The sequence below is a fragment of the Leptodactylus fuscus genome, chromosome 1, assembly GCF_031893055.1.
Source record: "Leptodactylus fuscus isolate aLepFus1 chromosome 1, aLepFus1.hap2, whole genome shotgun sequence".
NCBI classification, from domain to species: Eukaryota; Metazoa; Chordata; class Amphibia; order Anura; family Leptodactylidae; genus Leptodactylus; species Leptodactylus fuscus.
Genome location: NC_134265.1, coordinates 46,248,240 through 46,264,556, shown reverse-complemented (window position 1 = coordinate 46,264,556; position 16,317 = coordinate 46,248,240). Strand labels below are relative to the sequence as shown.

General features: G+C 43.2%; 1 protein-coding gene across 1 annotated transcript in view; it reads right to left on the bottom strand.

Annotated features, from left to right (window-relative positions):
* IPO11 (importin 11) overlaps positions 1–16,317 on the bottom strand; it is a 335,766-nt gene that overhangs the window by 94,167 nt on the left and 225,282 nt on the right. The window contains exon 28 of the mRNA XM_075269811.1: positions 2,039–2,134. Coding sequence (XP_075125912.1) covers positions 2,039–2,134 — 96 coding nt within the window. The remainder of the gene's footprint in view (positions 1–2,038; positions 2,135–16,317) is intronic.

The window sequence follows — 16,317 nt, the reverse complement described above, 5'->3', positions numbered from 1 at the left end:
GAATGAGCCCGGACAGCAAAACCGTCAGGAATAGCATCTGCGCTGAGTGTTGTGGCCCCTACGAGGAGCTGTGAAAAATACAGCTGTGCACAGAGCCTAATATATCTCAAGATGGTATTCACAGTGTGCGCAGGATGTGCTATTAATAGGCGGCATGGTGTATAACACTTAAATCATGGCTAATGCAATTTTTACTAAAACAGCCATGTCAGGAGAGGCGACAGATCCTCTTAATATATGTCCACAAATCTTGGATTACAGTGTTATCAATATATGGTGGCCCTTTAAGTGAAGTCATACCAACACAAAAGCACAAAGTCAAGTATATTTCCCAAAACAGGAAAGCCAGGCTTATCTTGTGAGGCATGTTCATTACTTGTTAGGTTAGCTAGGTAACATTGTCAGATACAATAGAGCACATATGAGCCTCTGATTATATGGTTCACCGAGCCCCGTACTAAACCTACATGGATGACTGAGTCCTAGAAAATATATCAGATACCTGGTCACTCTTTCTACGTCTATTCCTCTTTGTGATGTTCTTCTATATTTTTCATCCAAAACAATCCTCAAATTATCTTTGGTCTGCTTTGCTCTAGTTAACCCTATAGAGAACCGTCTATATTCTAGCAGAATTACTACCTGCGACATGTGCTCAATTAAAAGTAATACTGATAAATGTAAGCTGGAAGGAAAGCCAAAAAAATGGCCTTGGGGATATTGGTGGACAGAAAACGGCACAATGACTGAATCATGATAGAAAGTCTACCAACTGAGGAGACAGGAAAAAAAATATACATTAAAACTTAAATTTTAATCCAAGTGAGAATAAAAATGATACCCATGGATAGTAAACAGTAGCAATGTCACAGTGAACTGTAGCAACTAGTGCCAAGCAGCTGCTGCTAAAGTAAATGAGTTCCAAGGATACGCGAAGAGGGGGCCTATAGATGCATAATATATAAGGCAACATGCACATGGAAAAACCTGCAGTGGAATTTAAAGGGATCATCCACTATCTAAGAATGAGCCATAAATATTGAATTTTCAGGGGTACTGGTAATGCTTATATTAGGCTACTACAGTGCTGCCTCATAGATTTCAACATAGGACAGTCTGGATCTGCAGGTGTCCTGGTTGTAGGACCTTTGTAATTTAATATAGATGGCCCATTTCAAGGATTGGTGGAGCTTAAAATGGACAGAACTTTGGGACAATGGGACGGGGGATACCTTCTGTGTTTGAACAGTATGAGGAACATCCCACCCTACTCCATGGCATGGTCTCTGGATGGTAGCTCTAGTTTGTTACCTGACTTGCTGGCCACTGGTCTCTTCTTTCTCTTTCAGATGACACAGCATGGCGGGGAATTCCATGGTGGGTTACAAAATGGCCTCACGTGCCTGCTGCCTCAGTGCCTTGGCAGTCGAGTGAAGCCCTAAACTGTGATGATGGGAATCGAAGGTTTTTTGCTGGATTTCGTTGTGCGTTACAAAAATGGTTAAAGTCCAAGCAGTGGCCAACCCCCACATAAACCAGAAGAAGTTGTTGCATGTTTTGTTTAGGTATAAGAAGTTTGGGAGGTCTCCACGGCTTTGGTAAAATGGAGCGGTAATGTCCATGCAGGGGCCCCTAAGCATGCTTGGCTGAGTTCAGAACTCCCATGGAAGTGGATGAAGAGGGTCTCAAATGTGACCAAATCTCTACTCACAGTGTCCACATGACGAGATTCGTGACCCCTATTTTTGAGAAAGGTCCCATAGGCGAGACCCATATTTACGGTATATTCTGTGGATATGCCATAAAAGTTTGAGATATAATGCATGTAACGTGCGAAATAACGCAGGCTGCAGAGTTATTTTGATCAAAAGATGGAAACCAGATGGAAGGGAACATCCATTTTTAACAATGAAGTGAATTGTGACGGCTACCCACAAAGTGTCTAACAGATCAGAACAACGGAAACACAACGGCAGTGTTATCTGCCCTGCAGCATCTCACTATTTCTCTACAAGCTGCTATTCAATATAACACTTACTCCTTGTAAGAATTCGTCTCCGGATCTTCTGTCATTACATCATGAAGACTTTCCACGCAGATATTAATGATTCCGCAGAACTTATCTTGTATAACACTGTAAGGAAAGAGACAAAGAATAGGATGAAGCATATTTTATGATATAAATGTCTCGGTTGTGGATGATACATATTTGATAAAGTAAAAGTACAGTCAACCTGGAACAAACAAGGTCAATGTGTCCTGACTGCAAAGAACCAAACAGCCGAGGAAATAAGAGACACCATTATAAACTAGAGAGAGTTCTCTTAATATAATATGTCAATCAGATCTAAAGGTTTCTGCTAGAATCAGAATGGAAAATAAGAGAAGGACAACAGATTGCCTTAAGCTATATATGGTGCCGCATGTATATATCTTAGGAGATGACTCCTGGGCTTCAGAGGAGATGGATAGATGGAGGTCTCTAAAGATAGACGCCAACGCATGTTGAAGGACAAAGTGAATGTAGCACTTGTAAAGGGGCTACTAAATAGTAATTGGTAAATAATAGATAATTAGGGGCTTTTTTTAATGAAAAATGATATATTTTGGCAGTTGGGTTAGATAAACTGTCACGGGATGGTTAGAGTCCGGCAATAGGCAATGTGTAATATATATTTCATGTGGAATGTATTCTCTAACCTGTTGTAAACATCAGTGTGTAGTTGGCTGATTAGGGTCTAGTGTGTTAGCACATTGTATGCAAATACCTCTAACTAGTGAGGACCAGTGAGGACAATGGGTGGAGATAATCTGATCAGTGTCTCCAAGAAGATGTTGGATGGTGCATTGTCCATAGTAGACAGGGAGTCTGCTCTCCTTGGTATAGGTGAGGGGGGAAGGATCTGTGACTCAGCCCTTCCCACCCACAGATATAGGTGTAACAGTTTTAGTATATAGTTGTAGCTGGAGTTAGTATGTGTTAGCCGGCCTGTGCACAGCTCTGCAGAGAGCCAGGATATAGTTACAGGACCAAGGAACCAAAGTTATCATTGGATTGTGACTTCTGTGGACTTATTGTTATTACGGTTGATGTGACCGCTGCCGGCTACTAACTTTGTGGATTACAATAAATTGCTGTTGTCTCCCGACCTCTTGCGTCCGTGTTGATTCAAAAGACCATCCGGAGGAAGACGTATACCTTTGCTCCGTGACAACTGGTTGGCAGCGGTGGGATCAACAGCGGACAGCGAGATGGACTACAGCAGCTCAGCGATTAATGGAGCCACAACCTCAGAATACAGGAACTGGACTATGGCAAGTCTACAAGTAAGGGCCCGGGAACTAAACCTGAGTTACCAGGGAAGAACGAAAGAGCAACTGATCGAGGCACTGGAGGAGATGACCCTGCAAAGCGACCATGAGGAGGGCTGCCCCCAGGAGACAGTAGAGATACGGGAGTGGCAGGTACAGACCCAAAAGAGCAGATGGGTTGTTTTGTATGAGGAGGAATTGGCAGTGCTGGGGCTAGGAGCAACTGCAGAGCAAAGGAGTAGAGCGTTACAGAGGGCTCAGGAAACGGAGAAGGAGGAACAGAGAATGGCGCATGAAAAGGAAAGAATGGCGCATGAAATGCGAATGGCTGAGATAACTGCGCGGAATTATAATCAAACGTCGACCCCCAGCCCAACAGTGAGAGAACCACCATATGTCTCCCATAAACACTTCAAGACCTTTGATGAAGCGGCTGGGGATGTTGATGGATATTTTCAGGACTTCGAACACCAGTGCCACCTGATGGAAGTCCCAGAGAAGGATTGGGTCCGGTATCTGGTGGGGCACCTACGAGATGGGGCTGCGGAAGCTCTCAGAGCCATGGACCCTAGTGATCAGCGGGACTATGAGGCCATTAAAAGAGCGGTGCAGAAGTATTATGCAGTCACTCCAGAGTCCTACCGAGTTCAGTTCCGCTCTTTGTCTTACAATGGGGGAAGCTCCTTCCACATGTTCGCCCACAAGTTGAAGCAAGCATGCAAGCGCTGGCTAGAAGGAGAGGAGGCTGTCACAGTCGATAAGATCCTCCAAGTCATACTTAAGGAACAGTTCTTTTCCCAGTGCCCCGCTGAGATCCGTGAGTGGGTGCTGGAACGGAACCCAGCCACAGTTGAGCAAGCTGCTTCTCTTGCAGATGAGGGCCTGACCATCAAGCCGCAGTGGAAGAGGTTGTTTGCAGAGGAGCGGAAAACTACCACAGTCCGCCAGACACCCTTCAGCCAGCCACCCACCTTTCGTGCCCGGCCTCAGGATTACAATTTCCCCTCTACCCTTGCCCCAGCCCATCGGCCTCCAGCTATGAACAACCCTGTCCCTAGACAACGACCTACTGGAAGAATGCTAGAGCGCAGATGTTTTGGTTGCGGGCGGCCTGGACATTTGCAAGCTAGTTGCCCTGTTAACATGGGGGCACGGGCCACCGTGGCATCTCGGCCTATTCACTACCTGGGAACCACCCCTAGGACAGAAAGTTTGGCCCCATGTCCAGATGACTCCATGAATGACCCATCTGTTCCACCTCCAGGGGTCTATGGGATTCAGCCTTCTGCCACACATCCTGCAAACCTTCAGCGGAAGCACTTGCAGGAGGTCCTACTGGATGGCCGAACAGTTGTTGGATTCCGGGACTCGGGAGCTTTCCTAACGGTAGCGGACCCCCGAGTTGTGCGACCCGAGGCCCTAGAGGAGGGCCCTGGCATTTCTATCGAGTTGGCAGAGGGTACTCGGAGACGTATTCCTAAAGCTACCGTGGAACTTGACTATGGTTATGGACCAAAACGATGCACAATTGGTGTGATGAGCGGGCTGCCGGCCGATGTTCTGTTAGGCAACGATGTTGGAAATCTACAGTGCCACTTTGTGGGAGCAGTGACCCGAAGCCAAGCTCAGAGAGACGCCAACATGGATCGACCGGATTTTCTGCCAGATGCCAGCCCTTCAAACCTACAACTTTACCATTCAGTACCGCCGAGGGAACCAACACCAGAACGCAGATGGGTTATCCCGGCAGGAGGACATATGAGCTATAGAGACTGATGTGCATTCCCCAATTTACCTGTGTAGGCCAATTGTGTCATGCACATGTTTTGAGAGGGGGAGGGGTTGTCACGGGATGGTTAGAGTCCGGCAATAGGCAATGTGTAATATATATTTCATGTGGAATGTATTCTCTAACCTGTTGTAAACATCAGTGTGTAGTTGGCTGATTAGGGTCTAGTGTGTTAGCACATTGTATGCAAATACCTCTAACTAGTGAGGACCAGTGAGGACAATGGGTGGAGATAATCTGATCAGTGTCTCCAAGAAGATGTTGGATGGTGCATTGTCCATAGTAGACAGGGAGTCTGCTCTCCTTGGTATAGGTGAGGGGGGAAGGATCTGTGACTCAGCCCTTCCCACCCACAGATATAGGTGTAACAGTTTTAGTATATAGTTGTAGCTGGAGTTAGTATGTGTTAGCCGGCCTGTGCACAGCTCTGCAGAGAGCCAGGATATAGTTACAGGACCAAGGAACCAAAGTTATCATTGGATTGTGACTTCTGTGGACTTATTGTTATTACGGTTGATGTGACCGCTGCCGGCTACTAACTTTGTGGATTACAATAAATTGCTGTTGTCTCCCGACCTCTTGCGTCCGTGTTGATTCAAAAGACCATCCGGAGGAAGACGTATACCTTTGCTCCGTGACATAAACAATTTACAACAATTTGTCTTCTGCAATCGGCATGCATTCTCATACACTGCAGGCTGCTCAGTCCTATTCATTGTGACGCGTGTCAGATGAGTCCTCTGACGGTTCGGTCTGTAGCCCCTCTCTAGTTCAATGGACACAATTCAATGGGCAAAGTGGTCATGGGTGCGTGCTATTCGCAATGGGAGTTTCGAATAGTACTCGCTCATCTCTAGTCCTAAAATTACCATAGACAATAGATATGTGGTTCTGTATTCCTATATATAACATTGGTCTCCAGCCTGTGGCGCTCTAGCTGTTGCAGGCTACAACTCCCTTCGCAGTCAGCCACTCTATGGCTGGAGTTGTATTTTCTGACGTGTTAGTCATATGTTAGAGGCCACTGGCATACGAGGATCACTCAAGGTTTTTATACTGATTGCCAGATTGGAGTCGGGAAGGAATTTTTTCCCCTGAAATGGGGCAATTGGCATGAGCCTCTTGGTTTTTTTTTGCCTTCCCCTGGATCAGCACTATAGGGGATTGTAGGGTTATAGGTTGGACTTGATGGATTGATGTCTTCATCTACTATAAGTATCATTGAACATCTCTCGTCATGGAAGCAAGGGTTGGTAGGTTGGATATTTTAACCTGTTCAAATGGTCCTGGCTGTCTGTCTGTACTAAGGCCTCTTAATAAATTTGTTCCATCTTCTACCGGTCCATGAGCCAGAAAATCAAATTTACAGCAGCTATTACAAAAATGGCAAAAGTCACAGATTTTTGTGCCAAAACTTGCAATTTTATTAGGCAGATTAATGGCATAAAGACCTTAATATATACCACTCTAACCTTAGTGTTTTACTCTGAAATGCAGTAGAGCGAATGGAGTTTTAGACAAAACAAAATTTAAAAAAAAAAGTTGGACACAAAGAGTAGTGTGCACTGGATGGAGATTTCTGACTTTTGGGAGGTTATTAGAGCTAAACATTTGTTACATTCCCCCCAAATCCCGACAATCCTATTTCAGTGAGTGCAAGGTAGAAGCGTTAGACTTACAGATATGGCAAATTTATCACACATTGTGCGACACTGGATGAATTTGGTGCAAATTACGCCAATGCCGATTCCCTTCATGATAAATCTCCTGCATAAAACAGCAGTAACACAAGGAGTCCGACGAATCCTATTGACTATTACGGGGTCTGTCAGGAGTCCATCATTATAGACTGAAACCGGCGGAGAAAACATGTCTCGGTGTAGACTTTTTCATCCACCAATTTTTGGTGGACACTTCGGCAGAAACTCCAGCGCAGATGTGAACGTGGTCTTAGGATTAGAGAAGAGCGAGTACTGTTCGTAATCAGCCGATCCGAACAGCACACTCCATAGAAATGAATGGATGCACTTGGTACTTCCGCTTTGACGGTGGCCGGCCGCTTAATTCCCCGCGTGCCGGCTACGTCTATTCATTTCTATGCAAGCATGCTGTTCGGATCGGCTGATCCAAACAGTACTCGCTCATCTCTACTTAGGATGTTGCACTTCTGGGACTCTCAGCACATGTTTAATTTCCCTGTAGCACCCCTGACATAGAAGTGAAGTATTACACAATATCCAGTGAAATATAAAGATTGAGTCTTCAGTAGTTGATACTTTTTTAATTGCTAACAAAAATGATGACAGATTGCAAGACTACTAGGTCTCTTCATGAGGCATTGTACGACACAATACCAAGCCTGATGAAGAGACCTAGTAGTCGCGAAGGCTTGCAATCTATCATTTTTGTTAGCCATTAAAAAGGTATCAACTAGTGAAGACTGAATCTTTATATTTCATGTGCACTGGACAATACGGTACAAAGATATATTTTTGCTTATACAATATCCATTGAAATCCATGGCCTTTGTGTGTAGTGTATGAGAATGTTTGGTCTAACAGAGTAAGAGATTCTCGTACCTGTTAACTTTACATGAGGATCCTGATAAGGAGAACCGCACCTTTTATCTCACAATAGGGTACCTGATAATGGGTTTTCTAAAGCATATAATATGTAAACAGGACTATGAATTTTATACTGTACTCCCTAAAGAAAAATCAGTCGTCCAGTCCAAACCAAAATACCCCAATGCATCCAGTTAGTTGCCAAACATGGCTTGTCCGAAACACATGACAGAACTTTCCAATTACAGTGTGATTTCTCCCCTACTGCTCCCTTCTTCAGGCTCGATGGTACATAGCTAAGCACTCAGCAGGATAGAGCAGAAAACATATCAATAACCGAGTACAAAGGGCACAGTGCATCACCTCTAGGCCACATTACATCCAACATGTCATATTTTATAGATATTTTCTTTAGACACGTAACAGAAATTAGCAATGTGAATAAAATTGTAATATTGTAAAATAAAAATTGCAATAACATGTAGCTTAGTAAAAATAAATATCCATAATAATGATAAAAAAATTAAAATAAAAAAAGTAATCCATAGTAACGATCAGTAATATAAACAAATAAGTAAATAATATATCCATCCAGCTTAAAGGGATATTCCAGTAAGACATATTTTCCATGTAGGCACTGGTTAGGTGATAAAAACTAGGTAGGTAGGGGCTGATCAGTAGTTACATGCGCGCATGCGCCGCTTCTGCTCCATGAAAACTCTTTTTTTGTTGTGATCTTGTGACTGGATGATGACGGACGGTGGTACTCTTCTGGCAACCGGTGTGCAGTAAGACCCCAATTCTAGTGAATAGTTGATAAATGCTTCTGGCTAAAATATCTCTTTAATGTGAAATGCTTAACCCCTTAAGGGCCATTTTTTGGTTTCACATTTTCGTTTTTCCGTCCTCACATTTCAAGAGCCATAACTTTTTCATTTTTCAGTTCACAGAGTCACATGATGGCATACTGTTTGCGGGACAAATTGTACTTTGTAATGACACCATTCAATATGCTGTGCAATGTACTGGGAAGCTGGAAAAAAATTCAGAATAGGTGCAAAGTGTTACAAAAAAAATGCTATTTGGCTATTTTGATTTTTTTGCCGCTACGCCGTTCACAGTATGGGATAAATGTTTTAATATTTTAATTGTTGGCATTTTGGAGTGCGGGGATACCTAATATGTTTATGTCTAATGTTCTTTATTTACTTTTATATCTGATCTGGGGAAAGGGGGGGTGATTTGAACTTTTATATATTTTTAAATTTTTTAAATACTTTTAAAAACTTTTTTTTTTCTTCTTTTACATTTATGATCAGACCCCTTAGGTACCTTGAAACCTAAGGGGTCTGATTGCTCATACTATTCACTGCAATACTACACTATTGCAGTGAATAGGAAAATGACAGCAGTTCTATTAGATGATGCCTCTGGCGTCGTGCAATAGAAAAAATGCTATGACAAGCATGGAAGCCTTCAATAGACTTCCGGTTGTGATAGCAACCGATCGCCTCCCTCCGGTGATGTTCAGGAGGGCGGCGATCGGCTAAAAATGGAGGCGCCCGTGCCGCCTGCACAGTTTAGACACTGCGGTCGCGTTTGACAGCAGTATCTAAAGGGTTAACAGCAGTGATCGGTGCGGGCACTGACCGCTGCTATTAGTGGCGGGTCCTTGCTGTATTATACAGCTGGCATCCCCCCCTGTATGGAGAGAGCTCAGCTCCTGAGCTCTCTCCATACATCCCCATGCGACTCTTGACATAGTATTGTCAAAGGTCGGCAAGGGGTTAACAAAAGAGGTGTATGTGGAAGCTACAGAAACACTAGTGGTCGTCAGAACCCAGCCATGATTTCCTTATTGTGCCAGGTTATTGTTTCATGCATGTAGTGTCCCTGCCTGATAACCTAACATATCCATTGACAACTGATCAAAACAAAACAAAAGACAGTCGCCACAAAGATAAGATGATTACAGAAAATCTTTAGAACTTTGGAAAAAATTTAATTATTTATATCTGCAAAAATGTTTAAACAGGACCTTTCATGTCCTCATGAATGTGCAGTTTTATATAAAGCTAGAAAGTCAACAGTGTGCTGAATTCAGCGCATTTCCAGCTTTCCCGATAAGTGCCCCTGTGGTGGAGATATCGATACCATTAGTTTCGGCACCAATATCTCCCCACTGTCAGAAGGGCAATCGTCACATCCTAGCATCATCGATCCTTACTGCCCAGTGATGACGAGGAGCTGTGAGGAACACCCCCCAATACAAGTCTATAGACGAGTACTGTCGAGGGGGGAGGGTTCCTTACAGCCCAGGGATGACGCTAGGCTGTGAGGAACGCCCGTATGACAGTGGTCTTTCTAGCAGAATATAAAAACGTGCTTTCATGAGGACATGAAAGGTCCTATTTAAGGCTGAAGCTCCACTTTGCGGAAACGCAGCTTTTCTTTTTTTTGTTGCGTTTTTTTTCAGCCAAAGCCAAGAATGGTTACAAAAGGAATGGGAAATGTATAGGAAGTTCTTATACTTCTCCCTTTTGCTCAGTCCACTCCTGGCTTTGGCTCAAAAAATCGTAACAAAATCTGCAACAAAAAAAGCTGTGTTTCAGCAATGTGGGGCCTCAGCCTAAAGCAGTTGTCCAGGGAGTTAAATTTACCTTCTTTCCTCCTGCACTTTCTTCATGCTGGACCCCGGGACCAAGTAATCGGAGCTGGCCCGTGATCCCAGGCCAACTCCCTCTGCTGTCATATGTGGTGACTTTTCAGGATATGTTGTGTAAATGAAGAGGAACACTATTTGTGGCCATCACGTGAATTGTATCTTGCATTTATCATTTTTTTCCCTCTGCTGGATCCGTTTTTAATGATAGATTTTCCCTGTTACAAAATAGCTGCTTCGACGCCATAAACAGCACAAAGAGAAGAGAATATCCTGCTCCCCTATATCTTTGTAGCAGACCTTCAAGTGCAGTAGCAGCAGGGAAGACATTACAGTGCACTACTGGGCAGTGTAGGTGTGAATACAGCACAAGGGTGAAATAGATCACTTACTAGAAGCAGCATTAGAATATGTCTGTGCTTCTCTGTACAAAAAGCTCCCTCCATCTCCATAGACTTTCAAGGAGAGCAGAAGAAAACTGATCCCTCAGTGAAGATAATAATCTGTCTTTATCTCTTCACAACAGAAGACGGATTTTACCTGTGAATTAATAGTGGGTGCAGGAGAAGGGCAGATATCTAGTAAGTGGAGGAACATGCATTGTAATAATAAAAAGTTTACTTTATAAAAAAAAAAAAGGAATGGAAAAAGTTACACTTAATAAGTCCTCCTCTAAAGAGAAAACTCCTGAATGCCATCGACATAGCAAGTTTCCATTTTGCAGCCCACTCAGAGTGGTTTTGTTTCCTGTCTGTCACAAATATATTTATTTAATCAGAAATATGAAGGCGGCGTTCAGCAGGAAGCAAATCATAAAATTATGTGGATATAAAGCTGTGGTATAAACATACAAAGAAAGACAAAGGCAGAAACATAACACACTATTGAACGTAATGAGAAAGTACGTCTTAAACACACAGAATAAAAAAGGTTTTATTTAACTGTACAGATTCATGTAAATAATACAAGCGACAGATGGAGACGTATGTGGGCTCTGCTGCCGTGCACTGCGGAGGACCCCCACAATGGTGGGGTGGAAACAGAGGACGTCAAACAACCTTTTTATAGCATCTTATGTGAACTGTAATACAATAAAAGTGCACAAGATAGAAATAAAGCGAGTTAAAGGCTGAGGCCAAATAACGCAGAAAAACTGTGGTTTTTGTTGTAGGTTTTGCTGTGGGTTTTTGTGTCAAAGCCTCAACCTATAGGAGTTTACAGGGGCTACATATTTTAGACCATCTGATAAAATATCTGATCCATGGGGATCTGATACCTAACACCCCTCTACCTCCCCCCTCTCCTATGGTCCAAAATTTTAAAGGTTCAAGAATGGAAATTCAAGTAATCTTCTGTATGTGTAATAACCTGCTACAAGTCAGGTGCAGCAACAGGCCAGCTATAGGACTCTATACTATATAGCTTTAATAACAGAGCCGATGATGCCTTTCCCTGTAAGTAATAAAGTGGTGTCGGAGATATCTTCCAGTTTTGTAATCATCGCCATCATATTGGGTAATTCTGAGAAATGACTGATAGGATCAGCAATGAGAAAACCGTAACTAAATCAATAACTCTAATACACACTTCCTACCTTTTAGGTATTTTTTCGAGGGAGAAAAGAGCATGTGAAACAATAAAACAACTAATAGTAGCAGGCACAGGGCCTCCTCTGTATTACCAACTACTGTGCCCTATTAAAGGGTCAGCCACCATGACCCTTCTATCACTGAACCTAAAACAGCTTGCTAGAACTGGAGAGAAAAGCCAGGTCTCCCTTTTTTGGCACCAGATGCAATGATATATACAGTATATATATATAAATATTTATAAATCAGTGGTTCTCAACCTTTCTAATGCCGTGACCCCGCAATACAGTTCCTCATGTTGCGGTGACCCCAAACCAAAAAATAATTTTGGTGGCTACTTCATAACTGTAAGCGCTAGTTCACAAAGGGGGCGTTATAGCGGATTTAGGCACTGAGAGTGACGTGAGGAGCCGCATTACTCTCGGGTCAAAACACGCTTGCCACAACTGTCACGGCTTCCCCCCTGGAGTCTGCTCAAATTAATGGGCCTACTCCGGAGGTTGCTGCCGCCAGGTGGACGCCACGGTTCACTGAGCCGCGGAATCCGCCTGAAGGGCAGCCCGCTTTTTTTTTTTCCGTGAGCGGCATCATGCCACTCACGCAAAAAACAAGCCTGGCGGTCTAAATAGACCTCCATTGTGAGGGGGCAGATTATGACGTGGATTTTGCGCCATAATCTGCCCCCTCTGTGCCCGTGTGAACGGGCCTTAATTTTGCTACAGTTATGATTCGGAATGTAAATACCCGATATGCATGCTCACCCCCTATCATGCTCACACACAGCTTGAACCCCCCTATCATGCTCACACAGCCTGAACCCCTCTATCATACTCACACACAGCCTGAACCCCCCTATCATGCTCACACACAGCCTGAAACACCCCCCCATCTTGATCACACACAGCCTGAATCCCCTCTCCCCCCTCTAGCTTACACATGCTCTCTCTTCTCTCCATCTTACCTTCCAGTCTCCATTCACTGCAGCCTTCTCTTCCTGTGTAACTCGGCACTGTACTGAATAGCTCTGCCCACAAAGTCCGATCACATGGTCATGACATCATCACAGGTCCTTCAGCCCACTAGGATCTACCCTGGTGCGGACAGTAGCGCGACCTCTCAGCTGCTAAAGCCATCGGAAATATGTCTTTTCCGATGGCTTTAGGCGACCCTTGTGTTTTGGTTGTTCGACCCCCGCCGGGGTCGCGACCCACAGGTTGAGAACCGCTGATATAAATGTTACTTTGGAGTAGAAGTCTAGGAGGTGATGATCCGGCCCCTGCAGAGCCCTGATCTAAACATCATCCAGTCTGTCTGGGATGACATGAAGAGGCAGTAGGATTGGAGCAAGCCTACATCCACAGAAGATCTGAGCTTAGTTGTCCAAGATGGCGGCTACAACCTCCCTGCCGAGGTCCTTCAAAAACTGTCTGCAAGTACCAAGAAGAATTAATGGAAGGCAAAGGGTAAAGGTCACACCAAATATTGATGGGATTAGATTTCTCTTTTGTTCATTCACTTCATTCTGTTAATTTACAAAAATAAACTATTAATACAATTTTTTTTTTTTTTTTTTTTTTTTTTACTAACTACTAAAACATCTGCGCAGAACTGTAGACTTATACACACACACGCCATCAGTTTTACAGACCCAGTGTCTGTTGTAATAGCACGGCGGATGCTGGAATGGATTCGCTGGGACAGCCTGTCCTCTCAGCCTACGGCTCGCACACCATCTCTCGCCTGCCGCTGCGTTCCCGCTCCTCCACCCTCCCCTCCCTGCCAAAACAGTCCACATTCGGACTATAAGACGCACCCCCATTTTCCTCCCAAATTTTTTGGGAAAAAAGTACATCTTATAGTCTTAAAAATATGGTATCTATGTATCTGCATACATACATTATATGTGTGTGCTTATATATAGCCACACACTGTATATCCTTTGCATTCAAACATCAAAATTGTATTTTCAACTCCTATTGACTTTAGGGATATTTTCTACTATTTTATCATGGCCACCACTTTGCAGCATAAGTAAATTGAAGAATGTATTCCATTCCTCTAGAAACTTCAGGAGCACATAGCGTAGATTTCTCAACATCATGACTTACAATAACAAAGGTTACACATTTGTCGCTGTCTGACTGAGCACGGCATCAACCTGCGGAGGAAGCATTTTTCTACTTGCGTCTGAAGAGTCTCGTAAACCTTTCAAGCAGTTCTGAGCAGGTCTCCGGCTTTTCCAGTTTCACTTTTAAGATAAATGTCAATCTTGTGACAGCTGCCACTTTTACGCATCTCAATTTCTATTAGAATTTCATGTGAAAGAGATTTTCCTGGAAAGGCACGCCATTCAGGCTGAAGCCAAGCAAGGAGAACGCATATGGATCATTCTCAATGTATATATGTATTTAAAGAGCACACAGAAATCTTACACACACAGTAAGACATAGGTCTAGTTGGAAGGTGCTGTAGATAAAATATTAGGAAACTGTATATAGTATTCCCATTATCTGCTATCAGTAGAGATTTTCCTAATAAAGAGAGTTGGTCACCAGAATCCAGCCCCGCAGATAGATAGGTTAGGCTCATCTGAATCAGTGTTTTCCACTTGTGAATCGGTTACATTGTTGCCAGTATTTCTCTGTTGGGTATCACTGCTTATCCCTTTGGAGCAACAGCAATGTTCTTGTTGCTCCAAAGAGCTCATTTGCAAAGGTGGCAATTCACAAGAGGAAAACACTGTCTGATTCAGGTGATCCTAAGTCTTTTTTTTTTTTTTTTTGGAAGGAATCCGCCTCAAAAAACTGCATCCCACTGAAACCAAAGGAAGCTGGGTAAAAAATATGCAAATCTATTCTCCAGGATGTAATTAGGAGAACAGTGCACTCTGTATGCCGCCCTCTAGAGGGCAGCCTCCTTAACATCATGCATGACTCAGTTAAAAAGTCTACTGTCATGATGCGGATTTAATTGCCAAATTAGTATTTCTATTCCAAAAGGAACAGATTCCCAGCTATGGACAGCACTGTTTCGGCCTATTGGGCCTCCTCAGCATAGCGCAGGGATACTGATTTGGCAGAGTGAGAGACTATAGACCAGGGTCAGGGGATAATACACATCAATGGAAGCCGGTCATTTCTTTTTTCCAAGAGCGGTTTGTTCCTGCTCGCAGAAAAGAGAAGGGACATGCCCTTTCTTCAGGCGACTTCCACGGTTCAATCAGTCCGCATCACGACACTCCCTCCCGACTAGGCCCATTCATTTGGGCCTAATCCTGAGCGGAATGCCCCAGCTGGATGCTGGTGCACTGTATGCACTGCAATGGCATCTAGCCGCGGCTAGCAGTTTTTTGGCCCAGATCCTGAGGTGGCCACCGCCTCAAAATCCAGTCTAAGCGACTCCCGTGTGAACCCGGCCTTGCCTATCTATCCACAGGGCTCACTTTTGGTGGCAGGTTCCTTTTAAGTGGCAATCCAAAAATAGAGCAGTTTTCTGCCGATTCTTGTATGGATCCACACAGGGTTTGGTGGACCCGCAGGTCTCAAACATTAGATTTCTGCTTAATAATAGTTTAATAAGGTGATGATATGACAGTATATTGAATGCCTATGGCTCGGTAGCAGAGGCTCCTCTGTATAGATTTTCATTAATTAAATCAAAGATTTGGGAAATAAATCTGATAGATATTAGGAAACTTACATTGACAATTAAAATACTTTGAAATATAAAGATTGAGAGTCTTCAGTAGTTGATACCTTTTCAGCAGCTAACAAAAATGATGACAGATTGCAAGCTTTTGAGACTACTAGGTCTAGTCATCAGGCACGGTATGACACAATTTCTGAAGGAAAGCATATTTATACACTAAAAGTGGCACAGGAATCAAGTGTTCAGTGTGACAGATGATGGAAAGCAGTATACACACAAATAAACAAGTTAAAAAACAAATTATCAGTTCAAAGGATGGTCCTCTGAGTTTTATGATCTCTTTTATTGGTGATGTGATGCTTCATTCTTATAGAAGGACATAAATCCATGCGATAGATTTAACCCCCTCTGGAATGTGTCATAGGTGATCATGAGTTTATACTCCCATACTCTTCTGTCTTTCTTAGATTTTAGAAATTTAGAAAATTAGAAATTTCCCCTTAAAACCAAAATCTTCATGTCATTGATGACATTAAGTGGGCCATACTTTGAACTGATAATTTGTTTCTTAACTTGCTTATTTGTGTTATTCCATCACTTGTCACTTGATTCCTGTGTCTCTTTTAGTGTATAAATATGCATGCCTTCAGATATTGTGTTATACCAGCCTGAGGAAGAGACCTAGTAGTCTCGAAAGCTTGCAATCTGTCATTATTTTTGTAGGCCATTAAAAAGGTATCAACTACTGAAGAC